The following is a 22588-nucleotide window of genomic DNA, read 5'->3' on the forward strand; positions in this document are numbered from 1 at the left end:
TTGGTTTCAAACATCAAGGCGCCCCTTCTTAGGCTTAACACTTGTTTTCTATATAAGATACATAGCTATACCAGTTAATACCAGTTAACTGCGTTATAGAATGTCTTTCTTATCTCTTAGTCTTCCTGGATTCCAGGACAAGAATTTGTCTAGTCTGGTGGAGCATAAAGCTTAGTGCTATTACTATAGGCAACATCACTTTGAGGAGGTACAACATTGTTCATAAGCCAATGTGAGGTAATCATATGGAGAGGATCTTATTTGGACTTTGACTGTTATATTATTTTGAATATTTAGTCAAGATTTATTCATAGGGTTAAGTATTCTAATGCCGGATTGTTCTGACAAACCGTATACAGAGAGACCGAAGACACTCGAGGATAGTGTCTAGTAAGTATTAAAGTTCTTTCCATTCGTATCATAATATCAAATTTTGTGAGATTTCAAACTGATTTGATCTGTAGTTACTTGATTATGGTGATTCGGTCAGTGATATAAACGGAATGACTTACAAGTCCACCTCCTTCTTTTTCTCCTTTATGGTTTAATTACGGAAGCGACAACATTCGTTTATTGTACTTTGTCAAGTTTTAGAATATATAGTTCTGTGATATTTGAATCTCCTACATATCGTAGTACGTCTAAGTTTTTCTATATCTTCTCGTATTAGGAAATCTTGATATGTATTGCATCTTTCTGTGTATTACTTGTGAGTGTAAATAAATACAGTTATGTTTTTATAAGTACGGTATTATATAGTTGTTTACCTTTTTCATTTATGTGTAATAAGAAGCCGATAATTCTTATACTTGTCATAAAATTAGAGGGCTTATATTTTTTGATACACCACAACTAATAAACTGCAATACTATTTCTAATAGAATTCCTCCATATATGTGTCGTCTCCTTTATATTTCTTACAATAACTGACTCTTGCATTCTCTGATGACATCTTTTTATCAAGGGCAGACAATTACAAGGGACAGTAACTATTCACACGCATTCTCATATAAACTCTACAAATTCAGAGGGAGAGAGCGTTTTTGTTGCAAAGACCAAGATTTTGTGATTGACACTCATTACTAAACATAACCTTTCAAATTAATTCAGTCAGAGAGCAACATTTTGCGATATTTCTTACGCCGATTTAAATATGTTGTAAATTAATTATTCAATTAATTGAATTAATTATTCATTGTGCTACATTATAGCAAAAAAAGAAAGAAAGAAAGGTGGTTCATTAGAATGCATTCGCTGTTGAAAGTATTACAGTATATTACAATATAACCCGAGCTAGAACTTTATCAACACCTTTTCAGCATCTATGCAAAGACAGAACCCGATATAAATGCAAATGAATAGATAGTTCACAAGAAGGTGTTCGCAGTTTATGGCTCAATTTACGATAGTGAGTGATTTCGTTATGAAGCACTGAAGCAGTTCGAAGGTTAGTGTCATGGAGTTTGGTTCCTCATTCGATTAATCATGGTGCTCTTTTTTTTTAAGCTTCTCATGATAAAAACAATTAACCTTGACGATTCTACAAAGGTAGGAATATATATTTCTTTTATGGTTATTCATATCTAATTCCGTAAATATCCATTTCTTTTTTCTTAGCGTGTCTACCCAATCAGTTCCGATGTGCCAGTGGCCAGTGTGTGATGAATTCTCGCAGATGTAATGGCTACCAAGACTGCAAAGATTATTCTGATGAACGCAATTGTTCAGGTAAAAAAAAAAATAAACACATTCAATATTCATTTATCTTCTGACTATATTACATAACCAGGAGAATACCCGCCCCAGGAAAGGTAAAATTAATTCTTCGAACAAAACAGTTTTCGCCTAATGAAGACTAAAATCAACACATAATGATACTAATCGTGAGATCTAAAAACCTTATTAAAATTTTAGTCAAAATCCATTACATGATTTGAATTCTAGAAAATGTCTAAAATTTAAGGCTTCTTAAGAAGAAAATGAAATGCAGTGAATCTTGTTTAATTGATGCCTAATCACCATAGATCAAACTGAATGCAAATCTGAAATATTTGAATTTTCGATGCAAGTCCAGGGTTCCACCTGGTTAAAAAACGAAAACAAAAATACTGAAAAATCTTTGATCATTGGTAGAAAATCTCATATTCCAAAAATCATGTGAATGTATCAAGTATCTTATTTCAGTAAGAAAATCAAATTTTACAATTTGTAGTATATCATAACCATTACAAGGCTGATTTTGATCTCTCATTTTTGGAGAGGTTGTTAAGGGAGGAGGTAACCAATGATGAATTTTAAAGATGTCAGACCGAGAAACACTGTATTCGCTTCCTAATAAAATTTAATTTTCTTAAACTAATAAACAAACTACTGTATCAATTTCTGTGATTTTACGAGTATAACATCTTCATTTCGTGACGGGTACATACATCAAAAACAATTTCCGTATTTTCTGTATTTTTTAATTAGATTGAACCTTGGACTTGCACCAAATTTTCACGTGGGAGTTTGTATCCATATTATGCCATCTAAAGACCCTTTAAAATACTCTAATAAAACTGAAATTTTAGGATATATTCATTAATTGATGTCTAATACATATTGATAAAATTTCACAAAAATAGGAGGTATCTGAGTTTTCACATACGCTTCTACCCTTTTTACCCATTTTCTGTCCAATTAAACTAAACATAGCCACTGAGATCGAAAGGATAACTGTAGAGATTCCTAGATCTCGGAAGATTTTTTTTCCTCTAATAGCTTTTTCTCTCAAATCACTTGCCTTTGGAATTCCCTTCCTGTTCTCTGTTTTTTTTTTTTTGTTTTTTTTTTTATTACATTTTCACCCCAAACAAGGCATATTGCCACTTTGGTGTAGGGGGCTACTATCAGGGGAAACATCTACTGGGGTACTATGTAGGGATTAGGGCAGCGAGATGTTGGTTCACGTTGCACTTGAACTTGCATGTCAGTACAGTTGGGGAAGCAGTGACCTGGAATGGAATTCCAAAGTCTAGCAGTTCTGGGGAAGAAACTACTGGAGTAGAAAGATCTTTTACATCTAGGGATCTCTACAGTGTGGGGGTGGGATTTTGCAGCTTGTCGGGTTTGTCGAGGGTGTTCACGTCGTGGAGGCACAAGTGCTTGCAGTTCTTCAGAGCATTCACCATTATAATACTTATAGAACAGGCAGAGGGATGCAACGTTTCGACGATGGGACAGAGGCTGAAGTTTAGATGCCAGTTTGAGGCCTATCAGATTTGCGACTCTCTTTTGAACCCTGTCAAGGAGCGAGAGACTAGTAGCCGATGCACCGGCCCAAATATGACAGCAATACTCCATACATGGGCGAATAGTGGCCTTATAGAGGTACAAGATACTTTCAGGTGTTAGAAGTTTTCTAGCACGGTAGAGAGAGCCCATCTTCCTTGCAGCGGCCCTGGCAATGCCCTCGATGTAATTGTTCCAACTCATGTTTCCTGTGAACGTTAGGCCAAGGAGCTTGAGAGACGTACTCTCAGATAAAGAGTCGTTGGCCATTGCTATAGGTGGTAGAGAAGGTTTCTTGTAATTATTGAATGAAACCAGTTTTGTCTTGGTGGCATTGAACGTTACCATCCATTTTTGTCCCCATTCCACTACTGATTGGAGGTCATCCTCTAGTGTTTCTGCCATTACTTTAGATACATGTTCATTTGTTTTCCTGTCGTGCCTGCTATAGAGTGTGGTGTCATCAGCATATATACCCATCTCAGAGGCAATCTTGTTGGGGAGGTCATTTATGAATATCAGGAACAGCAGAGGTCCAAGGATAGATCCTTGGGGCACTCCCGCATTTATATCATATTGTTTAGATGTACGACTGTCGAGGACAACCTGGATTTTTCTCTTATCTAAGAAGGATTTAATTATGTTAAGTATTCTACCAGTGATACCGTAAGATCTAATCTTCCTGAGGAGACCCTCATGCCATACCCTGTCAAAAGCCTTAGATATATCTAGAGCTACCGCTCTGCCCTCTCCCGCTTTGTCCAGTGAATGGTATATGCATTCAGAGATTACAGTGAGGATGTCTGCCATGGAACGGGCTTGTCTAAATCCTTATTGATGGTCGGTCAGAAGTTTAGCATCTGTAAGGTGCTGGACTAGAGCATGGTTAATTAAGGTCTCAAATATTTGGCAAAAAGTGGGAGGAGGCTAATAGGGCGATAATTTAATGGGTCAGTTCTTTCGCCAGAATTCTTGAATACTGGTACTACAGAAGCAGTTTTCCAACAGCTCGGAAAGCAAGATTCATTAAGGCATTTGTTGTAGAGTTTGGAGAGAACTGGAGCTACTTCGGCTGAGCACTTTTTTAATAGCACAGCTGGGATGAGGTCGGGTCCACATGCTTTGGAAGTGTCAAGGTTTTTTATGATAGCATGCACCTGAGCAGGGGTGATTTTCAGATCGTCTAGCGTGGCGTCTGTCCGCATAGGAAATTGATTTTCATTACCGTACCAACAACCAGAAATGTAAATGTAATGAGAATGAATACCTTGCTGCTTAACTCCCCACCCAGGTTGCACCCTATAAATCTAGCCTCTCTCACAGTAGCTCCTTACGATTCAGTGGCAGTATGATTCGTTTTGATGATGAATAATTAATAAATAAAAGTATTTACAAGATTTGTAGATTTACACACACAAAAAAAACCCCAAAAAACTGTGCCAGACTTTCATCTATTACAAATGGAAACAAAAACAAAACAAAAAAAAAAAAAAACGCACACAAAGTCAGAAAACAAGAAATCAAATTTAAAACTAATAAAAGTAATTAAAAAATATGTCAATTAAATATTTCTTCAATTATTATATTATTGTTGGGGATCTACCTATGAATGAACTCGTCATCACCAATAAAATATGGTTACCAATTTAGGACGAGTGGGAGGACTACCTCCCACAAAGTGAGCGACCGAGTAAGTCAGAACGAGTGTGAGAGAAAGTACTCTTGTTAACCAATTTATCCATGTACTACATTTTTTTTACAAAGGAGTCACCATTTATCAAGGCCAGGAGGCTACTTGAGGATAAGAATTAATGAACGTACAGTGGTCAAAAGGACAATATCATAATACTCGTTAATAGTGAAAATTTAGTAAATTGGATTACTTTAGGGGACAGCTCATCAAGAATTTGTTTACGTTGGACTTGAAGACAACCGTATTGTAGTCAGTTGGAAAGCAGAAAAACGGAACAGAGTTCCATAGGCGTGCAGTTCTAAGAAAGAAGTCTTGTTCATCGAATCTACGTTTAGGTTTAAGCACAGATAAAGAGTGGGGGAAATTATTGATAGTATATATTATTCCTTAATTGGAATTCATTTTTGAGATGAGCATTATATATATTAATTTATTTTTATTTCGGACTATTATTCTCATCTTTATTAGTTTGTTATTTTTTCATCTTTATTGGTTGTTGTTTTTCACATTTCGGCCAACTATTCCTCTGGCCTTCATCAGGTTGTAACCGCAACGGATAGGAACTTCGAATCTCCTAACTGTATTCTCAGCAATCACTGCCATTTGTAGAAAAACAACAACCAATAAAGATGAAAAACAACAACTAATAAAGATGAGAATAATAGTCCGAAATAAAAATAAAAATAAATTAATATATAATGCTCATCTCAAAAATGAATTCCAATTAAGGAATAATATATATATACCAATCGGTACGGACCCGACTATGGAAGATCAGATAATAAATAAAAAAAAAGTGGATTTATAAGATCAAAGAATCCAACCTTGATCGCCCTTCAGGGCTCGTGGCACAGTTGATAGAGACGTTGAATCTCTACAATTCCAGATGGACATTGTCTGAAGATAGCGGTTTCAATCCTACCCAAAACATGACAGAGGTTTACTTGGCCAAACAACAACAACTACGGATGGCAGTGATTGCTGAGAATGCAGTTAGGAGATTCGAAGTTCCTATCCATAGTAGTTACTACCTGACGAAGGCCAGAGGAATAGTTGGCCAAAACGTCGTGAAAAACAACAGCCAATAAAGATAAAAAAACAACTAATAAAGATGAGAATAATAGTCCGAAATAAAAGCAAATTAATTATTGATAGTGTTTTCAGTTAGACGAGTGCTTTTCATGAGAGTCAGGGGGCGGGGGCACCATAGATTGGAGCTCAGATAAGCACTTGCCATGAAAATAACGATAAAGCAGAGAGAGGCTCACAACGTCTTTTCTGTGGGAAAGAAGTTGCAGGGAAGAGAAAAAGGCATCTCCCACTAGACTACGAAGTTTATTTTTTACTTAACCATCAACCATCCCATTTATTAATATATATACGTTTTTTTTTTTTTTTTTTACAGAAACTGAATGCGTTGGTCGACTGTGTAGATCCGGGCAGTGTGTACCCACAAGCAGCTTCTGTGATGGCATATTCGATTGCGATGACCTCAGCGACGAAAAGCTTTGTGGTAAATTGTTTCCAATTTTCTTGGACATTTAGAAAAGAACATAACATGCAGTTTTGAATTTTTGAGATGAGATATGAATGTTTGTATTGTTTCATTGTTCAGACAATTACAGTATGTTTTCTAGAAGAAAAAAAAGAACACATGTAAGTTGTCTATCTGTTGTATATTGGTTTATATTGGAGGAGATCATATTTTAAAACGTGTCATGTGTTATCTAGTTGATATAAGATATTGTTCTTTTAACAGACAGATAATAAACGTATAAATCGTATGTATGTTGTTTAGCCAGGGGACATGATATTGACGTGTAAACTGAATCATGTTGTATCAGACTTATCACACGGGATATTTTTACAGTTCATATGTAAGGAGAGTAATATATGCTTCATACCTTTTGTTTTCTTGAAGAGTTCTTCTGTATCTTCCCGCTGCTCCATGATGAACCATGAAGCCAATTGAGACATCTTTTCTTCTTTGTGAAAACCATAAAACAACTCTTTATATTTTTATAATATAAATTTATTACAGTTGTCTCAAATGGTTTTCACAGGATCTGCAGTTAGTCTACATTTCTATTCTTACAGTTCGCTCCCTAGCTGTCTGTCCACCCCTGTCTAGACGTCTGTCTGCTCTGATGGTCAATCCTCAATTCTCTGCATCTCTCCAAAACTAACTACATCACGTGTTCTCTTACGTCATCTAATTACGTGTCTCAGACCAACCTAATCCACAACTAGTTATTTGTTTATTCAAAACCCCAAAATAATGTTTACATATATTTTCTATTTTCACATTCCTTTTGCGATTCACACGTCAATCATTTCTTCCACAATTTAATTGTTTATTCTTCTAATCATAATAACTGATCCAGCGACCATCCGTCGATCAAATCAATTAATAATAATACAATAGCAATAATAATAATGTTTTGATCCTTGACCCCGCTTGCCACAGTTAACAAATACTACGCTATGATCACAGCCTAAAGGATCATAACATTACATATCTACAGTTTCGTATTTTTTTTTCACTAATAGTAACAATTAACAGAAGGATTCAGTAAAAGATTGAATCATAAGAAAAATATCTTAGTGACCCCTGAAAATTGACTTCTTTTTTTTTATAATTTACGGTCTGATTCCTTGCAAAACAGAGCTAATCCTCTTTTCCTTAGTTGAAAAAAAACACGGAGTTTACACGTGACAACAGCATGAGGGTTGATCGACCGAAACGCCCAAGATGAGAATAATTGTTTGAACAATCAAAACAATATGTAACATCTTATTTTCAAAATGAATAATAGAGGAAAATAAAACCAAGTACAATAAATGCATTTATTTTCAGTTAATAAAAAAAAGGCGTTTTTAAAAAGTAGTTCATTTTTTACATGGTGTTTTTTTTTTACAAAGGAGTCGCCAGTTATCAAGGCCCGGAGACCACTCAAGAATTAATGAGTATACAGTAGTCAATAAGCCAATATCATAGTAATCATTAGTAGTGGTAATTTAGTAAATTGGATTACTTAAAGGAGCAGCTCATCAAGAATTTGTTTACATTGGAATTGAAGACAACCATATTGTAGTCAGCTGGAAAGCAGGGAAACAGAATAGAGTTCCACAGGTGTGCAGTTCTAAGAAAGAAGTCTTGTTCATCGCAGCTATGTTTAGGTTTAGGCACAGATAAAGAGTAGGGGAAATTATTGGTAGTGGTTTCATCTAGATGAATGTTTTTCGTGTAAATTTAGCGAGGGCGGGACCATAAATTGGAGCTCAGACAAGCACTTGCCATGAAAATAATGATAAAGGAGAGAGAAGCTTGCGACGTCTCTTCTGTGGGGAAGAGGTTCCAGAGAAAAGAAAAAGGCATCTCCCACTAGGCTAGGAAGTCTATTTTGATCTCTGTCAAGATAAGATGCTTCTAGCAGCTCCTGCCCAGATGTGGCAACAGTACTCCATCATTGGACGTACTTGGCTCTAATACACGGAGAGAATTGCAGTGAGATATATACTGGAGCGATAGAATGGTCCCACTATTTTTCAGTGACCTTAGCAACGGATTTGATGTATTTGTTCAATTTCGGATCATGAGTAAAGAAATTTTTCAAAACAAGGAGCCTCCCCAAGATGAGAGCCATTCATTTCAATTGATGCCAGACAGAGATCAGAGCGTTGATGATGTAAAGATAGAAGCTTGGTTTTAGATGCATTAAAATTAACCAGCCACCTCTTTCCCTATTGCACATGCTCAAACTTAGAGGAGAGAGAATCAGAGAGAACTTAGTCATTTACGGCCTTTGAAATGTTGCCATAGATGGTAGTGTCAGCATAAATGTCAACGAATGATCTTAGAATGTGATTTGGGAGATCATTGATGTAGATCAGGAAGGGGGTTGGGCCCAGGATAGACCTCTGAGAAACTCCAGCATTAATACAGTGATCTTCTGATTTCTGCCCATCAACCACTACTCTTATGAACCTATCAGAGAGAAATTATTTAATAATTGAGAAGACATTTCCAGCTATACCGTAACTGGAGATCTTGTGGAGTAGATCTTTATGCCACACCATATTAAAGGCCTTGGATATGTCGAGAGCATTTGCCTTAAAAAGGAAGCCTCCATCGAGAGATTGACTAATCCTATGAGATATAACTGTTAGCACATCTGCTGTAGATCTAGCAGAACAGAAACCATATTGCATATCACCAAGGAGGTTATTTTTGCTGAGGTGGTTGACTACTTCTGTATTTAACACAGATTCCAGCAACTTACTCATGATGCACAAGAGACTTATTGGTCTATACTGGGAGGGAAGATGACCGATCACCTGAATCTTAAATACAGGGCATACTGATAAGGTTTTCCAAGGTGTTGGAAAGCAATTCTTAAGGCAATGCTTAAACAGATTTGTAAGTATGAGAGCTAGTTCTGCTTGAAGCTTTTTCAGCACTATAATTAGAATGCCATCAGGGCCAGTTGCTTTACAGGAATCAAGGTTTTTGGTTAGCTTGGCAACATCATGCACATATATTTGTATGTTGGGTAGCATGTTTTCAGGTTAAAGAAAATACAGGAGGTTAGTGGCCTTGATTGCATAGGGTAGAATTAGCTGCAAAGTTCTTGATAAAGAGCTTGGCTTTGTCCGATGCTGACGAGATTACCACAAGTCCATTGATGATTGAAGCGCACGCTTCTGTTCAAGATCCTGATTGCTATTTGCCAAAACTGATGAGAACTAAGCCACTGCTCAGCTACTTTGGACTTGACAGACTGAGCATACAACTCTCTCGAGATCTTTATTACTCTTTTAAAGTGGTTTCTGGCAGTTCTGAAAGCGGCTTTAGTTTCGGTACATCTATCACATTGGAAACAATAGAAAAAGTGATTTCTCTGCGCAATGGCAGCAGTACATGTTGGCTGTTAGGTTTTTGCTGAAATTTTTTGAAGGGTATGAAGTAATCTATACCTGCAATTAGCCATTCCACCAGGTCTGATACTATGGAGGGCACATTCTTTTTAAACATGGAACAAAGATTAACCGGTGATTTTCTTTTAAAATGCTCGCAATGAGAAATATTTGCATTAAAATTGTACCCATACCTCTTGAAAAAAATTTTTATGATAGTTTTTTATTTTGCAACAAATTTTTTATTTTTTTATTTTTTAATTTTTTAATATTTTAATTTTTTATTTTTATTTTTCAACAAATTTGTATGATAGTTTTTTTTATTTTTCAACAAATTTGTATGATGGTTTTTTATTTTTCAACAAATTTGTATGATAGTTTTTTTATTTTTCAACAAATTAGCATGATAGTTTTTTTTATTTTTCAACAAATTAGCATGATAGTTTTTTTTATTTTTCAACAAGGCCATCTTTAATTTTCTTTCTTTACTCGCCCACTCCTTCATTCCATTTTTTTTTTTTTTTGCAGGTCGTTTTTACAAAGTCAGATTTGTCTGAAAACAGATAGATTTTTTCGACAATGTAAACACAGAAAAACAATATAAAACTTTTAACAAATGTGTAAATGTGATTCGATTTTCTTTGTAGAGTGCACGGCTCCCCATCGTAGATGCAAAAACCAAGTGTGTGTCACAGAGGACAAATGGTGTAATCGAGAAGATAATTGTGGTGACAACAGCGATGAAAAGGATTGTGGTATGATGGCTTGCAGTGCTTGTCCAGAATTCCCTCCCCCACGAAAAAATCAAGCATAAAGAAAACTATATAATATATGAACCCACGATGGAAAAGAAAATATCATATTCCAAAAATCATATAAATTGTACATAAAAAATCACGTAAATTGATTGTGTAGTTTTATTTTTATAAACAAAATCAAATTTTATGGCTAATATATGAGATAACTCCAAATCGAAAATTTAGAAAGCCATTCTTAACATGGCGAGGGGAATTGGAAAAATTTAAATTTGATTAAAAATGTTTTGTTTTTTTTATAGGAGGAATGGAATTCTGGAATACGTGCCCAGTTTTCTTTTAATTTAATGTGTTTTTTTTTCTCGTTTATTCATTTTTCTGTATTTCGGCATAAAAAAAATTTTCAATGCATTTTATTTTATTATCAATATATGCTTGATATAACATTTACTGGCATTTGAAAATATTTTTTATTATTCACTTTTATTCATATACTGTCGGACTAGTCTGTCTTTTTATACTCATACAAATAATAATTTTTTTATAAATAAATATTTATTATCTGCAGACTTATATGTTTCATGTTCATTAACAATCACCAGTATGGCTTATATAACTGTACCGTTGATTGAACAATTAAAACCCTCGACCAAGTAATCTCAAGCCAACATGCTTAACCATTCTGCTACCGTGAAAGTTATATTAAATGTAAGAGAAATAAGCTATAATAAGTTATTGAATGCAATCGAGTTTTTTTTTTTTCAATTTAATTTTCGTAGATATATATCCTCATCAGAATTAAAAAAAAAATTAAAATTACTTTTTAATCATTTTTTTTTTATGTTTAAAAAGGTTTTTACTGTGTCTTTATTTGAAATTCGGATGAGGAAATATGTCTTCAACGATAATATTAAAAAAAAAAAGGGAATAAAACTCAACTGCATTTATTATTTTTAATCATTTAAATTACCAATATAAACGATGCTTTCTAAAACAAGGACACTATTTCTTATAAACTCTATATCTTATTTACGATTGTATAGTAATCATCAGTAAATTCGTAAAATTTCAGATACCTTCAATTTTTGTTCAGTTTATTTAGTCTATTTTAAAGTTGAAATATGGGTACATCCTCCCATTTAAAAGTCAAATATCAGATTTGCATTAAATTTAATCTATAATCATTAGACACCAATTAAGCAAGATTGCCTGAATTTCAATTTCTTCTCAAGACCCCTTAATCATAAGCCTTAAATTTGGTACATTTTCTATAATCCTATTCATATAATGGATTTTGATCCAAATTAGAATAAGGATTCTAGACATAAGATTTAGCATCATTATACCTATATTTGAATCTTCACAAGAGGAGGCATAAAAGTGGTGTAAAACTGTTCTATTCAGAGAATTAATTTCATCCATCCTGGTACGTTTATTCTGTTAGTTCTATATAATAAGTTTTACAAAGGGTCAAGGTTTTATTTTAACGTCAGATGCTAATGAAACAAGATTTAAAACTTCTAAATCCTAGCTCTGTTTTTAAGAGGATAAAAGTAACGCTTTATAAAGGAATATGAGTTCGAAGATGTCTAGTTAAGCAATGATAATCAAGATCAACATGAACGCCCTTGAACTGTGGTGGTTTCATTTTAGATTGTTCTCTTGGAGAGTTGATGTGCTCTGATGGCAAATGTATCCCAATGGAATGGTGGTGTGATGGCAATAAAGACTGTTCAGATGGACAAGATGAAGCTCATTGCCGTAAGTATGCAAAGAATATTATGTTTAAGAAAAAGATTGCGTGAGATTATCATAAAATGTCATAAGCAATTAAATAGTATTACAAATGGAAATATTCTTTAGCCACAAAAATATTAGAGTAGTCTGTCCCTATTTACCTGACTTTTCATGAGGGCAAGGAGCCGACCTATTGGGAAAACAAGAACAATTTCACCAGAAGGATTTCTCATTACCCAACTGAGGAGAGAGCAAGTACTGAATTTTGATCTTACCCTGATGTCCAAGAAGTATAACTACACTAGTGGGGGGGGGGGTCCGGCTTTGACCAGTCGTAAAATATGCTTAAGTATGATATTTTAATTTGTCCAGATTTCGTATATATTATTATAGAGTCGTGATTTCAAAAGTAAAAAAAAATGTATTTGGGTACCAGAATCGAAACCGAAAGCAAGACTGTAACATTCAAAGCTGGTAACGTTACCACTGTACCAACGTGACACGCATATGAACTGATTAAAAATTTAAAATTGAAAATAAACTAAGATGAATGTAAAAAAACGTATAACGATTTTTTTAAATTTTGACCCCTTAAAAACGTTTTTAACTGGTTAAAGACCCATAAAAAAAAATGGTCCATAAGAAATCCAATCATTTGAGGCCCCTAGCGCCACTCTACAACTTTTAGTTTCGGATGAGATTGAGTTTGAAAATATGGAAACAGACGAACAGACAGATGGGCAAACAGACAGACATATAGCCTTTATATGTTATATTACATAGAAAGTAAAAATGACTCTCCATTTTATTCAAAGTTATGATCAAAATTATCTCCCTTATTTAGTAGAGAAACCAGAATAATGTCAAAGAAACCACAACAAAATATCTACAAAATATGGAATTTAAGGAACTATAAGCAATATACAGACGGAGCTCAAGTTGACTTTTGTTTTGATAACTTGTTCATCTTGGATTTAAAGTGGAAGTCATATATCCGATCTGTTGCTAGTCACTGGAAAAATGGTTGGATTATTCTACCGCTCCAGAAAGTACCTAATTCTAGATGCAATCTTCTGTCTATATGAGTCCAAATATGGAATACTGCCACCACATCTGGGAAGGTGTCGAACAGAACATATTTCCAACCGTGACAGAGTACAAAATCGACTTTGAAATCTAGTTGAGAATATGCTCTCTTCTCTTCTCTACAACCCTTTTCTTACAGAAGAGACGTGATTTCTATTAAAGGTACTCGACTGAACTCCAATCTTTGGTTCCTCCTTGTAAGATATTTGCAGTAAGAATTCGTTTTTCTACCATATGCCTAGCACCAGGAAGACTTTGTGTGGAACACATTACTGCAGAAGTGCTTTCCTACAACTTGATCGTCTTCAAATTCAATGTCAATAAAAAATGTTCATTAATCATCCTGTTGTAATGTAAGCAATAATCAGTTCGTACCAAGTTAGTACCCCCATAGTATTCCTCATCTTTCGACTGCCAATCATTTCCATCTCATTAACCCTTTTTAGACCTTGATAAATGGTGACTCAATAATAGAAAAGGAACTTTTTAGCTATCCGGGTTTTACCAAGTAAATCTTTCTAAATTTGTGAGCAAAAATTGAAAGTTAAATGATAAGCTTCTAAATTAAATAATGTTTCTTTCTCTTTGTCGATCCTAGTTTATAAGGAATTATATTTGTTTGTTGAACAGGTTAAGTCACACTGTATTATTATTATTATCATTACAAATATTTAAAAATTGTGCAGGAACCAACACGTTGTAGCCTCAATCGCAAAGTAGGCAAATAATAGAAAAGAACTTCTACTGACTTTTTCTTTGTAACAACAATATTTATTTCCTTGTTGTTACAGCCATGACGTCAACCACATGATCGTTCTTCTCGAATGTTATTCAGGCTTCTAACGTGATCCTGAACGTTCTTCATGTCTCTAATGTGATCTCCTTTTTAAAGTCTTCATTTTCCTTGCTGATGACGTCATTTCACATGCATTTGCATGCGCGCGTTGGTGCTGTTATAATATTACTCGCCTCCCTTAAAAATATTTTAAAAATCTTATTAGGAAAAGAAAATTTAATCTCTATATAAATAAAATGAACTCATTTTTTCCCGTCTGATTTTGACATTAATAGGATTAAAAATCAAGATATTTCATGCAAATATAATATGCACAAACGGCAGAACAATATCTGAGGTGTGTTATAGGCTTATTTTTTCTCAAATTCCTCGATAATCTTAGATTTCTATACTTTTTCTGCTGAGAAGTCACGGCCAAAATCGGTTAAGATCAATGGAAGTGGTAAAATATTTTCTCTCTAATAAATTCCTCCTCCCCCTGCCACCACTTAACACCGTTTGGGGATCGTTCACAAGGAACAGTGGAACAGTTGAGAAGAAAACACCGGTTTGGCTTCGTAGTTCTTTCATGTGAAGTTATTTAAAATCACTAAACTAAGCTGCAGTGCTCTGTGGCGTAGTGGTTAGCGTGCTGGACAATTCACATTACATTTTCACGTTCGTGCCGACCTACCGTAGTCGTTTTTTTTTTTTTTTTCCTAAACAACTGGAATGGACTTTTCTTGGTGGCCGAACTGTTAACGTTGCAGATGTTTTTTTTTTTTGTTTTTTTTCACACTTTATTTTCCTACTTTTACTCATGACTCCGGGTTTAATCCTTCCTACTTACCTACCATAACATTTTTTAAAACTCCCCCCCCCCGTCCCGGAAACAAACACTCGGGCAACGCCGGGTACCCCCGCTAGTCTAATAAATATTTTTTTTTTACTTCAATAGTTTGTTAATTTTTATTAATGAAATCTAAATTTGTATCTAGCAGATACTGTTTGTTTTTTTGGGGAGGAAAGGGGGGTCCACGAGAAAATTACTTCTGAGAAATGCGTGGGTTGCAGGTGGAGTGGGTTTGATGATTTAAAACCGAATCCTGCAGTGGCACTAGTTTATTGCTGATTACCGACCTTGGTCCATTTACAAAATATCTTCTTTTACAAATTCTAGGGTTTTATATTTTAAAGTTTTCTGTCTGCACCGACATGGTATTTGCATCACAACCAACATGGAAACGTTTTGCAATGTTGCAACTATTTAATACCTTGTTTCTGAATTTTTGAGATAAGGATTGATTATTTGTATTATTTGGATTCTTTGTTCTCACCTTGAGTGTTACCCGTGACGTAGTGGATAAAGTACTTGGTAAATTCAGTTATAAGTTACATTCTTCTGGAGGTTGAAAGTTCAGTTCTCAACACTCAAAATACAATTGCAAATTACTGAGGACTTCTACCCCGTCATGGCTGACGAAATGATACTCTTAGGAATTCAATAAAGGGTTCCAGTTGAAATTCTGTGCATATTTTCAAGTTCGACGGAAACAGGGAAACATTCTTGAGTTTGACAGAAAATTACCAAGTTTGATATGATGCACGTGAAGAAGGTCGGAGTTTACTTCGACGGAAACGTGAAAATGACAATCAAGATGAGAACAGCAGTCCAAAAAATCTAAATAATACATGTACTACCTTGCTTGGTGAATTTTTTTTCTAATGAGTAACCATTTAGCTAGACTAAAAGCTATTCGAGGATAAGGGTTAATGAGATCGATAGATTAACAGTTGAATGATGATGAATATTATGAGAGGACTGAAAATAATGAACAGAATAACAGAACTCGATGCAACTACAAAATGCATTTTATGATAGTTTAAACATTTCTAAATATGACTTCATGGATGTGACAGTGATTAATTGCTAAAATACTTTTGACTATTGATGAGAGTATGACTTCAATGATTTCAACCAATCAGAAGCTTCAAACGTTATTATAAAATCAACCAATCAGAAGCTTCAAACGTTATTATAAAATCAACCAATCAGAAGCTTCAAACGTTATTATAAAATCAACCAATCAGAAGCTTCAAACGTTATTATAAAATCAACCAATCAGAAGCTCCAAACGTTATTATAAAGAATATCGAATTTTGGATTCAATTCAGTTCGCTGTCAACCTCTGTCTCGAAACGACTGAATCGTGGCTTCATTGATTCTTCGCCGCCATCTTTGTTACTAAGAATTATTCAACACTCGAGATCAGGACTGCATTGATTCTTCGCCGATTTGATTTACTGCCGCCATCTTTGTTCAACATAATATCTCAACACTTAATAGTTAACAACATCGACTTTCGACCTGAGTATACCAAGTTCAAATCCAGTCATTTCCATAGTAGCACTTTTATTTATGGATGCTGTCAACCTTTTCAAGCAGTCAATCCAAATACCAACAACAGAATCAGCTATCATGCCGATCAGTGCGATATGGATTTATTGTATGAAAAAAATGTTTGTATTTAATTGTAAAATTTTGGAGATTGTACAGATATTTGGGAAAGTTGATTAATGTTTTTCGAAATATTTTAATGGGTGAAAAAAAAAGTACAAGAAAATCCTACCATTTCGTATTGATAAAAATGAACCCTTTTTCCAGATAAGAAGAACAATTCAATTGGAAATTTAGAATCAACAGCAGCAGCAACTACTACTACTACTACTACTCCATCTACTACTACTACTACTACCACTGCTACTACAACTACCATAGTTAGTCCTTTCAAAGGTATTTGTAAAACTAATTAGCACAACTTGTGAGATGTTATTCCTAACCCCTGAGTGTTGCATCAACCCCTGAAACCATTGTGACCAAGCATCCTCCACCTTATATGTACTATGCGTTTTATTTTTTTTGTTGTTGTAAAATGTTGCTCCAAATACGACACACGCACCCTGATCCATTGGATCAACTTCACACGAACAAACAAATGTGTATCCTGGATTAATTGAGAAATTCATTCATTTAAAAAAAAAATCCTTTTTTGTTTATCCTTGCAGCCCAACACAATGCATTCCTTTCCTTCAAAATTTTCTTATCACTGTTAAGACAATTATATGATAACTTCACACATATGTGTATGTGCGTGCGTGTGTGCATGTATGTGCATGTGTGTGTGCATGTGTGTGTGCGTGTGTGTGTGCGTGCGTGTGTGTGTGTGTGCGTGTGCGTGTGTGTGCATAGTTTTCACATCAACCTAACTGTAGTAATTAAACGTTAAATTTATCATTCAATAATTCTAATTCAAATTTATGCAACCTTCTTTTGAAATTTGAGCTCAATAGAAAGTTACCTCTCGCCATAAATTCTTATCAAATTTTCATGAATTAAGACATTGAAATCTTTAGAAGCCTTTTGCATCAAATAGTTTTATGAATGGTGTCTAGAACAACATTAGCATGATAAAATTAGTTATAGTTTAGATATGGAAGAGTATAAGAAGGCTATAGCAATGCAGGGAACCGCCTGTTGTATTGGTAATGTATGAACAAAAATAAACAAACGAAAAAAGGTCTTATTTGTTTTGTTATTTTATGCAACTTCGTATATCCATTTATTTTTCAACCTAATCACAATATAAATCAATAAAAATGAGCTTACTGTTTTATGTAACTGAGATGGTGAAGGTCTTAATATTTCGAGATAGAATCTCTTTTTCAAAAGAAAACGGACCAAAGAATTTTTACTGATTTGCATTGTATGTTGAAAAATAAATGGATATATGAAGTTAAATAAAATAACAAAATAAATATGATCTTCTTTCGTTTATTCATTTTTGTTCATATGTCACTCCAATACAACAGCCGGTTCCCTGCATTGCGATAGCCTTCTTATACTCTTTCATATCTATTTCATAGCAATGCTTCAAGCAAACTACCTTTCTCTATTAGTTATCGTTTAAAGATGCGAAATGCACCTCTGTATATATTAATAGTAAACGAAAAAGTAACACAGAAGGAAAGCAAAACCTCTTTTAAAACAGCGACAAAGAGGTTCATTTCAAGGACAGAAAACTGAACAGTGTTCGACTGAGGAAAATATAAGAGTAGAAAATTCTTTTGGTTGTTGATAGTAGGCCAGCATTTGCAACGTCCAGTGGACAGGGACAGAGAGAGAGAGAGAGAGAGAGAGAGAGAGAGAGAGAGAGATAGGAGGGAGACGTGATGCCTTTCCTTGTTGCTTCTTGGGTTCCCTCGGCTGACCGACCATAAAAAAGGTTAAAGAAATTCTTTAGAGAGGACAAATGGAATTACTGCGCCCTGCAGGCTGAAGTGACCAAATTGCACAGCAGGGGCATTGGTTTGCGTGAGAAAATAAATCTTTATTTTATTTATGTTTGCTACAATAGTTTTAATACGATTTGCTTCAGTTATTAATTTAATCTTTACCAGGGTATACGATAATCATTCAATTTAACGTTCACATTCTTAGCAAATCTACATGCATTAAAAGATTGACAGTTTCGGAAACTACTTAAATCCAATTATTCAAAGAATAAAGATTACAAGAAAATCCGCCCTTAACACAATTAGTTATAGTTTTATAACCACTTGATTCAGATTATAATTGAATGAGATACCGTAACAATTAAATTTTAACTTTTAAAACTCTATTTTAAAAAGCAAAATAATAAGTTGGCAAAAAAAAGAAAAAACAACAACAAAAAACAACAGCAAAAAACAACAACAAAAACAACAGCAAAAAACAACAGCGAAAAACAGCAACAAAAAACAACAATAAAAACAACAGCATATTTTTAAAAAAAATATGAAGCAAAACTGAGAGTACAAAGATTCTTGGGCAACATCGGGTAAGTATACCTAGTGTTCAATGTAATCAGTTTCATCCGGTTCACATTATATGTTGTTTTTCAATCCCCATAATAATATTTTCTGTTTTGTATTGTAATCTTACACATTTTTTTATATCAATATCATTTTCTCATTTGAACATCTAATTAACTCTAATACAGAGTGAGGCACGGGAAACGGATGTTTTAAAGGAAAACAAAACTCTGCGAATATTTCAAGATTACCTTACTCACTGCATATCCCTTAGTCAAGGAAACAAGGAGCGTTCTAGAAATATCCGTTTCCCGTGACTCACGCTATATATCATATCCTGCATGTAATATCTATATCATATTCCTCTAAGACTGTGTGTCTGTTTGTTTCACTTTTTCTTAGAAACTACTAGTCTGATCTCGTTGAAATTTTGTATGGATGCTTGTTATGTTAAGATGCAGCGAAATAAGAATCATGCTATCCGTTCAGTGAACAGTTAGGGATTAAAACAGATTAGTCAGCACACACCAAATTTATTCTGGAAGTTTGGTATAAAGCATCCATTCTAAGTCAACGGGCTTTAACTTTTGGCCACTTTTTAATGGGCAAAAATTCTATATATAATGCAGTTCTTAATCTTTCAGTATTTTTAGTTCAATTAATATTGAAATGTTCGTTTTTCAAGACTGTATAATTATTTGAGCCATCATTATGAATTTTGAAACACAGTTACTAGGTATAAGAGTAAAGAATATGAGCTATGTTTAGTTTAATCCAGATTTATGCAAAGGGGCAAAAAAGAGGAGTGGATAGATCTGCCAACTATTGGTTGTTGTGAATCACCTATGGATATGAAGATTGTTAGTTGTTGACGGTGATTATCCAATGATTTGATACATTTCTGTTGCATTCCGTGCAAATAACTGTAGTTATCCATGGCCATGGTAAACGTTACCTATTTGAGGGGAGCGGAAGCAGAAGTTCAATGTCGGTTGAAGAAAAGTGCAGTTGAAGATTATGCAATCTTTGCTTCCCAATAAATCTCTGCACAGGCACCCTTACAAACAGTATCCATCATCTCTTGGAATTGAACAGAAATCTCTTTCGCTCTCATTTTCTCTCTCTCTCTCTCTCTCTCTCTCTCTCTCTCTCTCTCTCTCTCTCTCTCTGCGATGTTTAAGCAAAGTTCAACTTCTAATTATTTTGTAACTTTCTATCCTATTTCTCAACTCTATACTTCATCATGTGTAACTCGATTCATGGTATACCATACATTACGACCATGTAATCCCTACAGCCACCTACCTTGAAAATACTGCTGTGAAACCTGGCATAGTTATATGAAATAAGTTAGAGAGAGCAGCAACCTTGGTTGAAGTGAGTGTCCCTAATGATGGAGGTTTGAACAGAGCTGAAAGGGAGAAACAGACCAAATATCAAGGTCTCCTGTATGATATGAAAAGAAACTGGAATCTTAGGGAGATATCAATCATACCAATTATTATAGGTGCCACAGGGCTTATGAAGAAGAACCTGAAGTCCTACCTAACTAATATTGCTGGTGAACCAATGCAAAAGAGATCCAGACAATTGCACTTAAGGGAACAACGAGGATACTAAAAAGAGCTCTCGGTTGGTTTCAATAAAAAGCAGGGCAATGTTGGCAGCTGATTTGGCTGTCCCATACCCAGCATTACAATCTTCAAAGGAAGAAAATTAAAAAAAAAAGAAGAATTTTGATTTATAGAATTAAACGCCGATTCATGGCAATTTCTCTATAAATAAATATATGTTTAGCGATTTTTTTAATGTATATAAATCATTTTGATCTGATCATTTTGAATGTAACTCGCAAGTTGAGAAATAGTAGACTCCTCTGGTCTATAGTATTTCGACATTTCTGACCTAGTAGCCATATTTTAATAATCTGCTGAAAATAAAACAAAAAGAAGAGAAAAAAACAAAAACAAAAAAAAAGAACAGAAATACACATAAACAAAGGATGCCAATATTTTTCTGTTTTTACTATTGAATTATTTTTTATTCCTTCTTTAATTCATTTATCTATTTTTACTCAATCATTCCCTTTTCCAAATTGATTTTTTTATGGGAAGGGAGGTCTGTTACTACCTGAACTTAGAGTCAGTTTCTGGTTATGGTTAAAGATATTACTTACTTGAGATGATTTTCAATGTTAAAATATTTCAGAATGTACTCGAAAAAAAAAAACAACATAAAACCATAAAAACATCCGATTGGAGACTGAAGTGATTCCATCAAATTATTATTTTTTATATCTGTAGATGTGAACTGCAATTTTGTTGAGTCAGACATTCTATCAAACAGCTTTTTTTTTATGATGTTCTCTTTAAGTAAATGTGTTTTTGTATTTCCTTCTATTTCAGATAATTGTCGGCCGGATGAGTTTATTTGTACGCGTGGCTACAAGTGTATACATCGAAGCAAAGTTTGCGATATGAATTGGGATTGTTTAGATGGAGAAGATGAAGCTACGTGTGGTGAGCCAATTTTCCTACATCCCAAAACTGTATCAAGTGATGCGGCCCCAACTGGGGAGCTTTGGGAAGTGTGGGGGGTCACCTCTCAATTACAACTACTCTCAGGTTTAATCTTTCACGCGGTGCTCTTTTCTCATCCCCACTACCTCTTTCTTACGGAAGAGACGTTACTAGTATTTCTCTACTCTATCCTTATTTTCACGACTGAGCTTCAATCTATGGTCTCCCCTATAAAACATTCATAACAAGAACTCATCCCTACTCCTTTCTTTACCTAAAACTCAGTGAGATTTTCCTGTACAAAGTTTCTGTCTTAGAATTGTCCAACAAACAACTATATTTTAGTGAGCTACTTCCCAGCTGATTAGAATATGGTCATTTTTAAGTCCAATGTAAACAAATTCTTATTTAACCAGCTTCGTAAATAATGAAATTCTACCCAATCATCACCATCATTACTAATCATCATGATGTTTTCTCACTGTTCACATTGATACTCTTTTAATTTTTATACTTGAGTTAGTAAAAAAAAGAAAATGTTTGTGTTTACTGCCTTTCCGTTTTATAAAAATAAAGTGCTGTCTAGACCATATAAAAATCATAGTGGAGAAATTTCAAATCAGACAATATCAGACAACACTATTATCTTCATACATTTGTGAATCTGTATTTTTGCCCACTTATTGCACAGATCGTGATCGTGTGTTCATTTTCTTTGTCTAAATTCACTGTGTGATTGTGACACTGACTGGAGTATCAAGCATGTAGTATCTGTCACTACTGTAAAAAAAAAAAAGGATTCTCCTTCAAAACAAGACCACAATTCAAGTTTCAAACAAGTAAGGACGTTTTATTTCGAGAAGTTACTATGGCACTTATTTGTTTTCTACCTAATGACAAGGTTGCTAATTAAGGCCAACATATTTGCTAACCAAACACAGTTTATCAGTTTAGGGCCCGAAGATCTATCTGTCTCTGAGATCCT

At 34.4% G+C, this 22588-nt stretch overlaps 1 protein-coding gene across 1 annotated transcript in view; it reads left to right on the top strand.

Moving 5' to 3' along the window:
* The window catches only part of LOC145296177 (uncharacterized), a 49681-nt gene that overhangs the window by 22142 nt on the left and 4951 nt on the right, over positions 1 to 22588 (top strand). The window contains exons 8-12 of the mRNA XM_080142385.1: positions 1618 to 1728; positions 6369 to 6476; positions 10528 to 10635; positions 12289 to 12396; positions 21490 to 21603. Of these exons, the coding sequence (XP_079998511.1) occupies positions 1618 to 1728; positions 6369 to 6476; positions 10528 to 10635; positions 12289 to 12396; positions 21490 to 21603 (549 nt within the window). The remainder of the gene's footprint in view (positions 1 to 1617; positions 1729 to 6368; positions 6477 to 10527; positions 10636 to 12288; positions 12397 to 21489; positions 21604 to 22588) is intronic.

The sequence above is a fragment of the Euprymna scolopes genome, chromosome 16 (assembly GCF_053919585.1).
Source record: "Euprymna scolopes isolate OS-2025 chromosome 16, ASM5391958v1, whole genome shotgun sequence".
NCBI classification, from domain to species: Eukaryota; Metazoa; Mollusca; class Cephalopoda; order Sepiida; family Sepiolidae; genus Euprymna; species Euprymna scolopes.